Source organism: Diabrotica undecimpunctata, unplaced genomic scaffold (assembly GCF_040954645.1).
Source record: "Diabrotica undecimpunctata isolate CICGRU unplaced genomic scaffold, icDiaUnde3 ctg00002472.1, whole genome shotgun sequence".
In the NCBI taxonomy this organism is placed as follows: Eukaryota; Metazoa; Arthropoda; class Insecta; order Coleoptera; family Chrysomelidae; genus Diabrotica; species Diabrotica undecimpunctata.
In genome coordinates this window covers 4096-19729 of record NW_027313674.1, presented here as the reverse complement: position 1 = coordinate 19729, position 15634 = coordinate 4096, and the positions used below count along the sequence as shown (strand labels likewise).

Sequence of the window (15634 nt, the reverse complement as noted above, 5' to 3'; positions counted from 1 at the left end):
TATTAATTTGGTGTCGAGAAATGATATCGATCATCCATTTTCAATCTCCAAGTAAATTGTATATGTTTATAAAAAGTATTAAAAATGTTTAAGGTATTTTGAAGTTGTAAAGAAGGAACAGCACAAATAAGATCGTCTACAAATTCTTTAATGAACGGTAAAGAGAAAGGTAATCGTGGAATTATGATATCCCGTAAATAATCCGAAATGATGGTTGCTATTATTGGGCTGAGTGGACTATCGATAGGTGCTTTAAAATTTGGCGATAGAATTTCTTATTAAAGCTAAAATTAAAGCTTAAAAAATCAGCTCGAACGGCTGGCTAGGTAGAAATACCGAAATAATAGTTATATCTATTGATTCCGATTCAGACGTGAAAAGTTTGACTAACTTGTGCTCCAACGCCATAATATTTGGCATATTTCATCAGAGCGGTAGAAAGCTTGTGCTGAATGTTGCAATATATATATATATATATATATATATATATATATATATATATATATATATATATATATATATATATATATATATATATACTACTACTACTACTTGTCGGTTTATAACGTTCTCCGCCGTTTTCCGACTTCCAATCGCCACTTAGACCGGTTGTTCCATAGATCTTCTTCTATGGCCCTCTCTCTCAGTTCTTTATTTATTCCTTCGCTCCAACTTTTTCTCGGTCTACCTCGTTTTCTCTTTCCTTCTGGTTGCCACTTTAGTATTTCTTTTGGCATTCGTTGTTCGTCCATTCTTTGTAAGTGTCCGAACCAGATAAGTTGTTTTGTTGTTAGGTCATCTGTGATTGTTCGTTTCATTCCCATTATTTCTCTAATGCGTTCGTTGGTAATCCTTTCTCTTCTAGATCTTCCTGCGGCTCTTCTCCAAAAATCCATTTCCGTCGCTTTCAGCGTTGACAGTGTTCTTTCTTTCAGTGGCCATACCTCACAGCTGTATAAAGTGATACTTTTTACTATAGTCTCATATATCCTCTTTTTATTTTCTTTGCTGATGGATTGGTCCCATAAAATGGTGTTTAACATTGTGATGGCTTTTCTCCCTGACGTATTTCTCTCTCTTATGGCTTTGTCTAATGTTCCATCTTGTGAAATAGTGATACCTAGGTATTTGTAGTCACAGCAGTGCTTTATCGTAGTGTTATCGTCTAATATGAGATCTTTTTGTTCTGCTCCAATGCACAGGTATTCGGTTTTCTTTTTATTTACTTCTAGACCCCATATATCATACTCTTCAATTAATTTTCGTGCCATATAGTTTAAATCGTCATAATCTTGAGCCATTATTACTTGATCGTCTGCAAAGTTAAGCGTATATACCATAGTATTGGTGAGCGGTATCCCCATTGACCTGCATTTTTGTTTCCATCTTTTTAAAGCACTTTCGAGGTATATTTTAAATAAAGTGGGAGACAAGCAACATCCTTGCTTTAATCCTTTTGATGTTATAAATCCTGTTGTTATTTGTGTCCCCGCTTTTATCTTTATTATTGGTTGGTTGTATAGCACTTTGACGGCTTTTATTAATTCTATATTAATATTCGTGCTTTCCATTGATTGCCACAGCTTCTTCAGTAGAACGCAGTAATATATATATATATATATATATATATATATATATATATATATATATATATTACTCTCCAAAATTAACGCACCACCTTAAATAAATGTACCATAAATTTGAAGCTATTTTTCTTCTGAAACGTTGAACCGTTGAATGGATTTCGATGAGTATTTTTCACATTCAATGTTTATTTCTGGATCTGGAAAGGAATCACTGTAACAATGATTTTTGAGAAATTTACGGGGTGTAAATATAAAGTTGTGAACTTTTCATTTTAATTCCAAAATGTCCCCGTTCCGAAATAATTAAATACTTGACAACATTGCAGTTAATTTAACATTATGAGCTCGATGTCTTCCCCTTGACGGCTAGAGAACAAATAAATCATGTAATAATATAAAATTTGGTCATCGCTTAACAAGCCAGTTTCTACTTGTCGTACTGTACTCGTCTGAAAAACTGCCAGCCATACGATAGTACCCTTGGTAAAGGACCAAACTAGCAGCCTCCAAAAAAAATCTATTCAAAAATATGTCTTATTTCGTGGAACTATATATTTTATTTTGTAGGTACTATTTGTCATTGATATTTTTTGTGTCATTTGGCACACATATGATATTTATACGAAGTTTATCTCTTGTATTTTAAGAATATAAGCATCTAACGCAACTTTATTGTTCCAGAAAACGAATCATCACCTTCGCCGTTGGCAGGTCCAGGCCCAGGAGGTCACAAAGCCTCCTTCAAGAGTACGAACAAGCTCGCTAGGCGAGCCCGGTCTTTTAAGGACGACTTTCTGGGGAAGATATCACAGATGAGGAGCCCCGTCGGTGTAGGCGGGACGCAGTGCGTCACGCTGCGATCACAGAGCCCCAAGGGACCTAAGACGGTGGATTCTCCTGAACCGAGGTTTATAGTGACCAAGGGTCCCGTAGAAGAACTCGACGATCTTTGGAAGCAGATTCAGGTGGCGCTGAAACATTTCAGGTTTGTATTTTTTAGACTTGACTTGAATATTAATATATGTATACTATATATACACTAATACTAATATCTTGAGGAAAAATTGGAGAAGACCAAGCAGGGTTCATAGTAGGAAAATCATGCCTAGATCATACGTACACATTAGAACAACTGATAGAGAAGAAAATGGCAAAAGGTAGACCGGTCCATCTGGCCTTTGTTGATCTAAAGAAAGCATATGACTCAATACCTAGAGTCAAATTATGGGAAGCAATGAATGATCTCGGAATCCGACAAACACTAATAAAAGCAGTTAAAGCACTATACAAAGAAAACAAAGTAGCTATTAAATGTGGAAATAAAGCCTACAATCCATTTAAGACGACAAAAGGACTTCTACAAGGCTGTGCTACGTCCCCTACTCTGTTTAAAATATTCTTGGAAAAGACACTCAAACCATGGAGGAGAAAGTGCGAAGGAATGGGCATACCAGTAAGAGACGAATACCTATACACCTTAAGTTTTGCCGACGATCAAGTAGTCATCGCACAAGATGAAGAAGATCTCAGCTTTATGCTCAGAAAACTAGAAGAAGAATATAAAAACAACGGAATGGAAATAAACTTAGAGAAAACCGAATACCTAACAACAGAAAACAAGAATATGAGAAACCTAGAGATAGACGAGGGAAGACAAATAAATTGAACAGATAAATTCAAGTATTTAGGAACCATAATATCGAACCAGGGAACAACAGAAGAAGATATAAACAACAGACTGAGACAAACAAGAAACTGTATAAGACAACTAAACTCAGTGTTGTGGGATAAGAACATTACGATAAAGACAAAAAAGAGAATATATAATACCCTGACAAGAAGTATCCTGACATATGGGTCCGAAAACTGGACAATAAACAAGAGAAATAGAGGTAGAATAAGAGCAGTAGAAATGGAGTTCCTGAGGAGAAGCTGTAGACTTACAAAAAGAGACAGAATTGAAAACGCAGAGATTAAGCGGAGAATGGGAGTGCAATCAGACATAATCGACTATATAGAGGAGAAGAGACTATCCTGGTACGGCCACGTCAGAAGAGCGGACAGAGGACGCTGGATAAACAAAATCACAGAATGGAGCCCGATTGGAAGAAGAAAGAGAGGAAGACCTCGAAGGTCATTCAGAGATGAAATCGACGAGGCTATGGAGAAAAGAACCCTGCGAGATGGAGACTGGAATGACAGGGAAAATTGGAGAAAACGGTTGAGTGAAGGAAGACAGTGAAAACTGTGGAAATCCTTAGTAGTAGTACTAATATCTTAATATTACTGTAAGAAAACTTTATAAACAAAGAATTGGGGATATTAACAAAATAAACAGAGCAAAAAAAAATAATATGATGTGTCATTGAATGTAATAAATTCAAATAGAAATTAAAAGTATTGATAGCCAAAGGTAAATTAACAAGATATAAATAACACTGAGTATACATAGAATGTGACTTGACACTAAAAAAAATAGAAATACAAAGAAAAATTAGGAACATAGCCACAAAAGGACACAAATCGGTTATAGATTCATAATATAGAAGACACAAGATGGAATTGGAACCCAAAAACAAATATGATAGAAAAAGCTACAAACAATACAGTGTCAGATAGTTAAAAAACTAGTGGAAACAAGTCGTGGGCGGAACGGGAAATGGAAATAGCACAGAATAAGGATATAAGTGAACATAAAAATAATAAGACAGATCGAAAGAAACCACATTTAAAGGGCAACATAATGACAAACAAGGAGAAGGCCATTTTAAAAATAGCATCATGGAATGTAAGAGGCATAAACCGGAAAGAAATAGAACTGGGGAAGAAATAGAAGATACAAAGATTGAAGTAGTAGCTATAACAGAAACCAAAAGAAAAGGAAGGTTCTAGAAGAGAAAAACAGAGCTCTGACAGTGGTAGCAAGCATGGCAAAGAAAAATATCACCAATAAAGTAAAGAATTGGGTATATTTCAATGCGCGTATACTTAGAGTAGATATAGAGATGGGCACAAAGGAACGAATTACAAACCTAGTTATTTGCTATGGACTTGATGAAAGTAGAACAAAAAACAAAACGAATGAGTTCTGGGACAAACTGCAAGAAGTAATAAATGATTGTATAGCGAAAATAGTAATCACTGGAGATAATAATGATAGAATGTGAAAAGAAGTAAAAAAGGGAACGATGCTATAGGTCCATACGGAGAGGACAATATCAAGAACAATGGGAAATTGAAAGAACTGGAATTCTGTTTAGACAATAACATGATGAACATGAGTACGCATTTCCAACACAAAAAGATACATAAGATCAAAAGAGAAGTCATATCAAGAAACCAACAATTAATTATTGACTATAATATAGTGCAAAAAACAGAGAGGAGCTGGATAAGAGACATAAGGATGAGAAGAAGCTGTGAAATAGGCAGTGATCACTACCTTCTGGAAACTACATTTAACAGCAAAGGAATAGAAATAAAAGGCACAGAAGACACGAACAAGAAATATCAGGAAATAATTAAAATACATAAACTAATTTGGCCTGCTCCAATATCTATTGCCATTCTGTTCGATTTCTGGTCACCTGTTGCATCTTCTGATTTTTAAGACCCCTAAATCGGTCTCAACTCCATCAAACCACCTAATTCGCGGTTGACATCTTCTTCTTACTACAGGTGTTCCTGTGGTTAGATTTTTACAAATGTGCTCGAACATTGTTCTTGTTATTTCTGTTATTATCAGGTTGTGGGATGCTGCAAAGTCTATTAATATTGCTGCATTATCATTACTGAACTCATGTAGACCGCTTCTGTAGGTCTGTAGGCTGCTTCTTTCCCAATATTTGCATTGAAATACCCCAAGATAATATGTTGCTCTAGTTTTTCAAAGGAGTTGTCTTTTATTTGCTCTCATTTTCCTTTGTCGGTACATGGGCGGCAATAGGGAGTAGTTATGAAGCTGTCCTTTTGGACTGATATAGCAAAGCCTTTCATTAACGGGTTTGAAGGTTATGACTCATTTCACAAGACTTTCAGAAGTCACTGCCTTCTCTAGTCCATCTAATCTTTTGTTATGTTTCTGGATTCAAGTTCTTTGACCACCCAAGGTACATTAGGCTTAGCACGTTTCCGGTTTCTATATTTATTGTCCTTTGTCATCGCTTTTGTCGTGTTAAAAGATCCGTCCTTATCCGAGGCATGCGTTTCGTTTTTATAGCTGATTGTTTTTTTACAAGAAGAAATAGTTAGTCCTTCGCTTAACCCTCCCCCTTTCTCATCCTGAACTTGGGACCAGGCAAACGATAACCTACACCAGTTACTAACTAACAAATTTTAATCAAACTATACAAAACTTTTGTAAACGTCTTGAGACGAGCATTTGTAACATGTTTATCTTGTCAAACTTTTCCTACCTGGGAATTACACTGTCTAGCTACGGAGACCTGGACAAAGAAGTGAAAGATCAAATACAAAAAGCAAATAGACTGACAGGATGAATTAATAACACTATATGGCGTAACAGACAACAGACATATTAACATTGAGATGAAGTCAAGAATTTATAAAGCCAGTGTAAGACCAATAATGACGTATGCCTCAGAAACAAGACCCGATACAGTCACAACGCAAAGGCTATTAGAAACAGCAGAGATGAGAGTACTGAGAAGAATTACAGGAAATACGCTGAGAGATCGAAACAGAAGTGAAGACATTAGAAGAAAATGTAACTTATAGTGTATAAATGAATGGACACAAAATAGAAAAAAAGAACGGAATAACTACATAAGCTGAATGGATGAGCCCGTTTTGTCAAAATAGCAAGAGATAAGTCACCAATCGGCAGAAGAAGTATCGGATGACCGCCCAAAAGATGGAGTGACAACCTTCCATGGAGGTATTAATCCGCCAATGAACAAGCAGAATTGCTTATAAAGAGGAAGAAGAAGGAGAAACTTTTCCTACAAAATTTCCTTTATTAATCCATGTTTCATCTAATTAAAAAATATTGGTGCCTTGAAAATACAGTTTAATTCCGTATCTTCTTCTTTATCTAGTGAACTTCATTACTGGAGGTTTGCAATAGTTTTTATTATAACAAAAGCCTTTGTACTGTGGCCTGATGATGGGGCATATATTGTAAGGCTCGAAACCGGTAGCCTAAAATTTAACTACAATAAAAACTACCTAAGATTGTGAGAATTTACTATCTCCTATACATCAGTTTAATTCGGATGTCTAAGCTTAGTTTTCGGTTATTGATAATTTATTTCCATTTATTGTACGTGTTCCTAGCCTGCTCTATTCATGTTTTTATTTCTATATCTGGATCCGACTTATAATTTAGTACTACTCCTAAGTATCTGAATGAATCTAATATTGTTCTAATATTGTTCTGTAATATTTTTTCTGCTATTAGAACGGTATTGTCTGCATATCTGATATTGTTAATACATTTGCCGTTTATTTTTATACTAATTTCCCCTTCGTATAGTGCTTGTTTTTGAGTATGCATTCAGAGTACAAGTTAAAGAGCAATGGAGACATGACACAGTCTTTTAGTAGTGTAGTTGAAATATTTTAAGGCTGCTTCTTGGTTCCACTAAATGTATTGTATTATGCGGAGATCTTTATCTTCTAGCTTCATTTTCTGTAGTTCATACAACAATTTTTCATGCTGAACTCTATCAAAAGCCTTCTGGTAGTCGATGAAACAGAGATATACTTATCATAAACAGAGATATGCTTATTATAATTCCGTATATCTTCACTGATTATAAACTTTATTGATTCGTTGAGTCGTTATTAATATTTCATAACTAACCTGCATAATTTTATGTTTCAGAGATGTGGTATCGAAACAAAAACTCGAGATGCTCCCCGGAAACGGCACTATAGTATTAGATACGGTCTGGTTGATTAACTTGGCAGTTAAGTCTTCCGTCGAAAGTACGAATAGCGTAAAATCGGCAACTCTACGAATGTACCAAAGTGTAGCGAGGTTAATTAAATTATGTGATGATGTCCTTATCGACGACACGAGCTCGGAGTTGGATAAAGAAAACGTCAACGAAATCGTCCAGCAAGTCGAAGATGCTGTTAAGGTAATTTAAATTATTCTATATCTATTCGTTCCGTGCGTTATTAACGCGACATCTAGCTCCTAGCATTACTTTTATTTGTTTAAAAGAACACTGTAATATAGAGCCATCATCCATCACAATTAATGATGGCTCGGCTAAATTGAGAATTAGTAAAAATTTCATTGTTCATTCCCCCATGATAATCAACTACTTTAGATTTTGAGCAAAATAATAAACTTGCTTCAGTAACAAATCCTTTCGAAGTACCAGCGTGAATAATTATAAAACGTTTATCATCATACCCTTCTGGTTTACGTACATTTTTAACACTGTTGTCTTGCCAGGAAATTGTTTTATTTCCCTTTGAATAAACTCTCCATGTTTCGTCCAAAAAAAAAACAATGACACTGGGATCTATTAAGATTTTCCATATATTTAGGAAGGAATTTCACTCTTAAGTCAATTATTGTCCTTTTCGTATTTAAATCCCAATTCTTTTAACAAACTGCTAATAGATATTTCTACAATAAATACAACTTCTTCATCCTTTAATTCATTACTTTTACTTTGCAGAGTAATATGTTTCTCTAAGAAAAAAACAGATAAGTACCGTAAAATGGGATGAGATTGATCAATTTTAACTTTTATTTTTTTTTTTAATTTTAAAAATTTTTGTATTTGCTCTATCTTAGATCCGCTCCAATATAGCGGGGTGAGAATAATCACAGTATTTTTTATTTAAGCAAAAAAAAAACGGATTTTTAAGAAGTAAAAATGTAATTCAGAACATTTTAAAGAAAAAATTGGATTTAACATTCTTTCATATTAATTTCTCCGTGAAATTGATACTTTTGTATCAGAAATCGTCTAAGTGTCGGAACCTTATAGTAAAGCAACTACTTCCTTGAAGGGAACAGTGGATATGCCATTTTCAATTATTTTGAAAATATTCCTCGATCCTGCTGATTTAAGGCCTTGAACTTTCATTTCTTCTCCTTCTAAAACTTCTTTTACCTTACGGACATCGCGAAATTCCGTCTTTTCCGAGAACCAGACAAAAATTTCACCAGCAGTAATTTTGACTTCGTGATGTTTTCTAATGTAGGATAAATTTCTAATGTAGGACAAAAGTATTCAACCTTCTCTTCATCTTTGTTAATCTCAACATCATTGTTGCTGCCATGTAATTCAAGATTTTCATTTGCATCATCGTCACTGAACTTCTCAGATGGTTTAAGTGCTGTAACACTTTGACCTGGTTCAGCTGCTAACAGTTTTCTTTTACGTCGAGTTTGTGCAGAGCGGCAATTGTACCTCAAGCCTTTCAAAAATTTAGTAAGAGACCATCTAAGCTCGACTTGATCAATAGCTTCTTGTGGTAGCTTCAAGACCAGAAAGTAAATTTCTTTTTATAGCACTTTTCGCTCCGTCTGGATTTTTAGGTAGTGCTTTATTCGTGCTTTTAAGTGTTTGCTTTAACAGCTTAGGAATTTCATTTTTTGGAATGCCAGAGGTTTTGGTATTTTGCGTTTTCCATGATCCTAAAGTTTTCCTCCAGAATTCTTTTAGGGCCTGCGACATCCATTGACACCTTTTTTCCATTGAGTCGCCTAGCATGTGGTAAGAAACAAGTGGCAAACCAATCATTGAATGTTGATATATCAATCCAACCATTTTCTGTCCAAGTATTCCATAAATTTTCTGACTTGTATATGACTTAAAATGGCAGAAGTATACCTGAGGCGATCCTGAAAATAGTATATTTCATTTTAGATAGTTTCGTTAGGTGCCATCCACGTCCACTTTCTGTTAGGTTTCTTTTTGTAACAAGTATTGATAACATACATGTTTTCTTGTTTCAGAAATCCCATAAGTTTTTCACCTCTTGTGTTTCTGGTGCCCAATCCGAAATTTTCAATCTTGTTTTCAGATTCTTCAATAATTCTTCCAATTTTGGAGTTAAAATCTCCCATTATAATATTTTAGATTGTTCGTTGTTATCTACAGCTTTTTTAAGGTCTTCGTAAAAAGTATTTATTTCGTCATCAGTTGCTTTTTCAGTTAGGGCATACACTCCAATTATTTGGATTTGTGATAACCTCTTCTTGTTGATTAAGAAACCTACTCCACCATATGTAGTCTTCCTTGCCTTTCTAGGAGAGCCTGTTGCCGGAATGTAAGTCCACATATCCTTCACCTCTTCTTTTAACTTCTGATAGTCCCAATTCATGTTCCCCAATTCCTCTTCTAGTTCGTAGAGTTTTTCATCTTTTGCCATGGAACGTATGTTGTATGTTGCTAAATTGAGTTGTTTGTTGTGCATCTTCTTCTTTAATGTCGATTTGTACCCCTCCCAGAATCCTTGGAGCAGACCGTTGCTTCAGTGTGGGATTGTGGAATAAAACCCACCTGGGGTACCTTCCGTGTCTCAGTTAAAATAGATATTTTTGTTTTTTAGAGGTTTTGATCATTGGTGATATGGGGGATAAATTATTTAAGAGATACAAAATTTTATTATTCTATTTAATGTAATGTAGCTCAAACTATTTTGTTTTGTTAAAAAAGAATATTTTAAACACTTGATATGCGACTATTACAATACAACGATTGCTTTTTTATAGGATATAATAAGTTTGGTGCGAGAAAAGGTGTCCCATCAACACGTGTCATATAAAACTACCCCTAGATCGTCTTATTGCAATAGTTTAGAAATGCCAGCACAACGAAACTCACTTCCCGACATTCCTTTGACTCCTAGAGAGAGGGAAATTTTAGATAAAAAATCTCTATCACAGAACAAGGTGCGGAATAGTCATAGTACGGAATCTATATTAAGGTAAGATTTGATTTTTCTATAGGAATGTTTAAAAACTTTTATATTACAAATCGAGTGACAGATGATTGCAAGAAAAGTCTCTCACAGCTGCTTTTCTCTTAGCAACTGTTATAAATATAAATATTAGTGAATAAGTTTACTCGTATTCGTTAATATTTTGCTTTGTGAATAACTTAACAATAACTTCCCCTCACGGTGTTTAATATTGGTTCTATTATCTTCAGGAAACACTTTTACACTATTTATTTATTACTTGTAAAATTGTTGTTAAATTCTATAAAATACAACTTAAGACTAAATCTCCATGTGAATAACCAGTTTTTATTTAGCTACTAAATAATATTCGAAACAATTCAGGTAAACAATCGAAAAATCTAGAAGTAACCCCCCAAATCCAGTTTACAGTCCCGCTGAAGGCGTTATAGATTATTCCGGCATCGTCACATACATTGTAAAAATTCTCCACAAACCAGTCTCCATCAAGGGCGGATCTAGTACCGATTTTCGGTGGGGTCATGAACTATTTTTGGGAGGTCTACGGGAATTTTTTTAAAAATTTGGGTTAAAATGGTGAGTTTTAGGGCACTTTTTACACACTTTTTAGTGCCATAAAGACATTCAAAACTTATCGTTATTAAAGTATTTTTATTTGTCTAGCAACGAAAAATCAACAAAAAAATTAAATTAATATTGTCCAAAACAAGGACAAAGAATGCAGTCTTACTGAAACTTTCTTTGCATTTAGATCTTTCAAAGTCGATATGGCATTGAAATCGGCGCCGTTTTTTATAAGAAACTACGACGTGAATGTACCAATCTTATACTAGTTTGCGATTAATAGTAACCTCATACTTGTTTGCGTTCAATAGTAACCTTTATTTAACAATTGCAGGGACCCCAGTCCGCCGCCAAAGCCACCTTTACCGGAAAACCTTCGTAAGTCTGAACCCAATAACTGTACCACGCCTCCGCCCCTCCCGCCAAAGAAAAAGCATTTAAAGATGCAGCAGCTCATGGACGAATGTATGTTCGTCGATCATTCGCCTTCTTCAAATAGTTTTGAAAGGTAAGATTCTTATTCATTTATCACTATTATGACAAGTACATAGAACAGTACAGAACAGTAAAGTTCCTTCTCTCGTTTTTGAACATATTTATGGCTTAAAGTATTTTTATATTAGGATAAAACTCATAAACAAGGTCATTCAAATTTAAACTGTTTTTTGCCATAGATTAGTCAAATCTAAAGCAAGTTGCTCAAATATCTAGAAATTCATGGATACAATGTTTAAAGCACATGGATTGGTGATTTTTTATGAAATATCTTATCTTTTGAATTATTTATGCAAAGATAAATAAACACAGAATGCGAAACCAAAATCGAACAGAAAAACCAAGCAAGAAAACCAAAGGAAATGAATACAAAGGAAAAAAAAATAGCTGATCAATGTTGTAAAAACAAAAAAAAACGCTGTGAATGGAAGAGTTGTTACAAGGATCTAGAAGAGCACAGTAAAGACAGCCCTAAACTATTTGGATGCCTAAAATTTCAACAAAGAAAATGCGGATTAGTGGTTAAAATTGACAATTTGAAACACTTCACAGAACTATATAGATGCAGAGAAAGTCCTGAAGAGGAAGAATACGCAACAGAAGAAGGGAGATGGTGAAATAAGGATACCAACATGACGAAAATTTACATGTTATTAAAAATATGAAACAAAAAAAAAACACCTGGCCCAGATGAAATTCCCAACGAGATTCTCTTATATTATTAGTAACTTTTCAAATTCATCACCCTGTATATTCAGTAATTATTGGAATCTCCTATTCAATACGAGTTTAACCATATGTAACACATAATTTTATGTATTCTGGAAGGTATTAAATACATAAAACAGAAGTCTGGCAATGCCTAATTGTCTCAATAAATTTTTTAATACTAACTATTTTCAACTACATTAAAACGTAACAATTGATATTTTACAACATTTTTTAACATAATGATTACTTTATCAAGTGTTCAAAATGTGCTCCATTTGTGAGTTGTCAGTACCCTAATCGATGGTAGAATGCGTCTACCATATTTCTCCATGATTGTCTAGAAATTATTCGAGATTCATCGATAATTCGTTGCCTTAGCTCTGCAAGACTTGCTAGTTTAGTTTTGTAAACTGAATTTTTCAAGTATCCCCAATAAAAATAATCTTTAGGATTGAAATCAGGTGAACGTGGAGGCAATTTAATTCTACCTCGTGTACCAATCCATTGTCCGGAATATATCTCATCTAAATAACGCCGAACATTTACACCAAAATGAGCTGGAGCTCCATCTTGCTGAAACCATATCTGATTAAAATTGGCCCCAGACAAGTTTCTCAGTGTAATTACAATTTCATTTGTAAGTAACATTTCGTAACTATCTGACGTTAAATTTCCTTCGATAAAAAATGGCCCAATTAACTGAATACTGGTATTCAGTACTGACGGCTGATCTTGATGGTAGAGAAGCGGAGGTGGGGCAACCCTGGGTGTCGAAGTGTTTAAAAAAACTATGCGAAAACTCACTTGCTGGTTTACACAAAGAAATTTTGTGGATTCTACAAACTTATAATTCCTTAATTATGCTTATTTATTAACAGCGGGACAAATCTTGTAAGGGAGTAAATCCTTGACGGATTTTTTAGGGCTTCTAAAACAATGTTGCTTCGTCCCGCTTTTAATTTGCTCTGGGTTTGTAGGCGGGTGCCTGGTATTCGGGGAGTCTTTTTTTTAAACTAGATATGTCTTTTATGCAAAGTCACAAAGGCTAAACTGGCTTGGTCACCTAGAAAGAATGCCAGATAATCGAGCTGTAAAAGTAGTCTAGAGATGGAAGCCCCAAAGAAACAGAACAAGAGGAAGGCCCCGTAAAAGATGGATAGACGACGTAGAGAGGGATTTTAAAACCATGAACATCAGGCAGTGGCGAAGGAAAGTATCCGACAGGGCAGAATGAAAGAAGATTGTTAAGCAGACCAAGACTCACAAAGGGTTGTAGCGCCATTAGAAGAAGAAGATGTCTTTTATGCACACAGAACACTAAACACTGTTGTCATGTATATTATGTACATGTTCTCGCAATTTGTTGGCAAATTATTGTCAAAAGTTGAGTTAAACTTTTTCTTACTAAATTAAAAATAGTTTTAGATGTTCGAATGTATTTACTCGAACACCGTATATATAAGTTATTTCATGGCCTACTCAAATTACGAATTTTTTCGATGGCTGTATACAATAAAAACTTTTTATTAAAAACAGCTCACCTTAACCTATATTGTAGAAACCGATTGGAAATCAATCTTACTTAATTTTTCAGAATATCATTGCGGTCTAAGTCTCCGGACGATTCCATTTCAATTTTATCGGAAAGCGCTGGAAGTATAGACTCGATGTTAAATCATTCGTCTCGAGACGAAGATGAAATCAAAGATCTTATGGACCGAGACGAAATGTTTTTTGAAAATCATTCCTCGGACATATTTGGTAAGTTGTCCTGTATATTTTGTAATATATATAAAATATAATACATAATACAATATTAAATACTTTGCAGTGATTATTGACTTGGTAAAGTACTTTTCTCATCTTGTATATTGGTCTTTTAAAAAATACTCATGTATCTAAGCAATTACAGAATCTTTCTCTTAATAATGGTCTTTAACTTTTAGGATGTTATTATAGTTTATGAAAACAGCTTCTTGTGCAAATTTCAAAACCACAAAAAGTCCTTTTGAACTCAGTTAATCGATTTCAACTCAGAAAATTCCATTTTCTTTGTCGTACAAAAAAAGTACAAAAAACAATTAAATTCCCAATGCAAATTTTCGAAAACTGAACTAATGCGAACAAAATTTCGATATTTATAACATTTGTAACTACAACCAAAACCAAACAACTTGCTGAAATCACTTAAAGCGAGTCTCATTCGAAAGTCTTTAGTTAGCTCCAAATTAAAACATTAAAAGAATTAAAATATATTAAATGGTTATGGAGATACTCTCATTTATATTGAAAATCGCGTTTTTGACTATTTCCTCACTACGGGAAAAATCTTTGAGCATTTAGTGCCACAAAAATTGACGGTTTTGCCTCTGTCCACCTTTTTTTACTGCCTAAAAAATGGTAAAAACTGTTAGTTCTAAAGTAACTCAACGACGTCGCTACTTTGAATTTTTTAAAATAATTTACCAAGGGTGCTCAGTAAATGGAAGATATATGGGAGTGTCGTCCTGACCGCGGTCGAAGAATGAGGAAGATGCTTAAAAATTGCACAAATAACGATAAGCCTAGGGCGTCACTGAGTTAAGCGGGAGATTTGCATCTTTTAAATTCACAAACCAAAATAAAAATAATTGATAAGTGGATTTCACTTCGATCAATAAAAAATCGAGAAAAACAATTATTTTAGTTGTTTTCAGCAATTAAATGTGTAGCAGGAAAGGTTTACTAGACATTGTAACACAATGCCCCACGTTGGGCGCCACGTGTTCTTCTCATCTCATCGGGAGATCCTATTTACTAATAAACAACTTACTTTATTGTTACTTACGACATCGAGTTATTTTGCGACTCTTACAAACGAACTTCTTTCAGGTGCTAATGGTTCTAATTCATGGGAGGAATCATCTCTGAGTTCTAGTCTATCCAATCACAACAGCAACGGCGATCATCTTACATCAGTCAACGATTATCATCGGCTGTCCAACACGGACTCTGGCATCGTCTCAATACGATCTTCTAGCTATTCGAGAAGCTCCCAAATGAGTTCGAGTAGCTCGCAGTATACTCAGGTCTCAAAGCAGTCCAGCACGCAGAATAAAAGTGTTAAAACCGAGACGACGGTGCAGAAAAGTATGAAGATTCAAGAGAGTCAGGTGAGTAATTCATCATTATTTAATAATTAATCCATCAATCATTGTTCAAGAGAATATTAGTCGGAAGTCGAATTCAGAATTCGGCCCAAATCTACTCTGAGATAGCGCGTCAAAACAAACAGACGACTAATGCCCCGAAATGTACAAATGTATAAATATATGAAATTTTTAAAATGTGTTACTCATTTTATTTATGTGAAATTATATTTATAT

General features: G+C 34.5%; 1 protein-coding gene across 1 annotated transcript; it reads left to right on the top strand.

The window, feature by feature from the left end:
• Positions 1-2265: 2265 nt before the first annotated feature.
• Positions 2266-15421, top strand: LOC140431995 (guanine nucleotide-releasing factor 2-like; the record flags this gene model as incomplete). The annotated part of the gene is made up of 6 exons (XM_072519861.1): positions 2266-2571; positions 7432-7690; positions 10291-10505; positions 11398-11571; positions 13864-14030; positions 15141-15421. Coding segments are annotated over exons 1-6 (1269 nt in total), but the record flags the coding sequence as incomplete, so codon positions are not given.
• Positions 15422-15634: the final 213 nt, after the last annotated feature.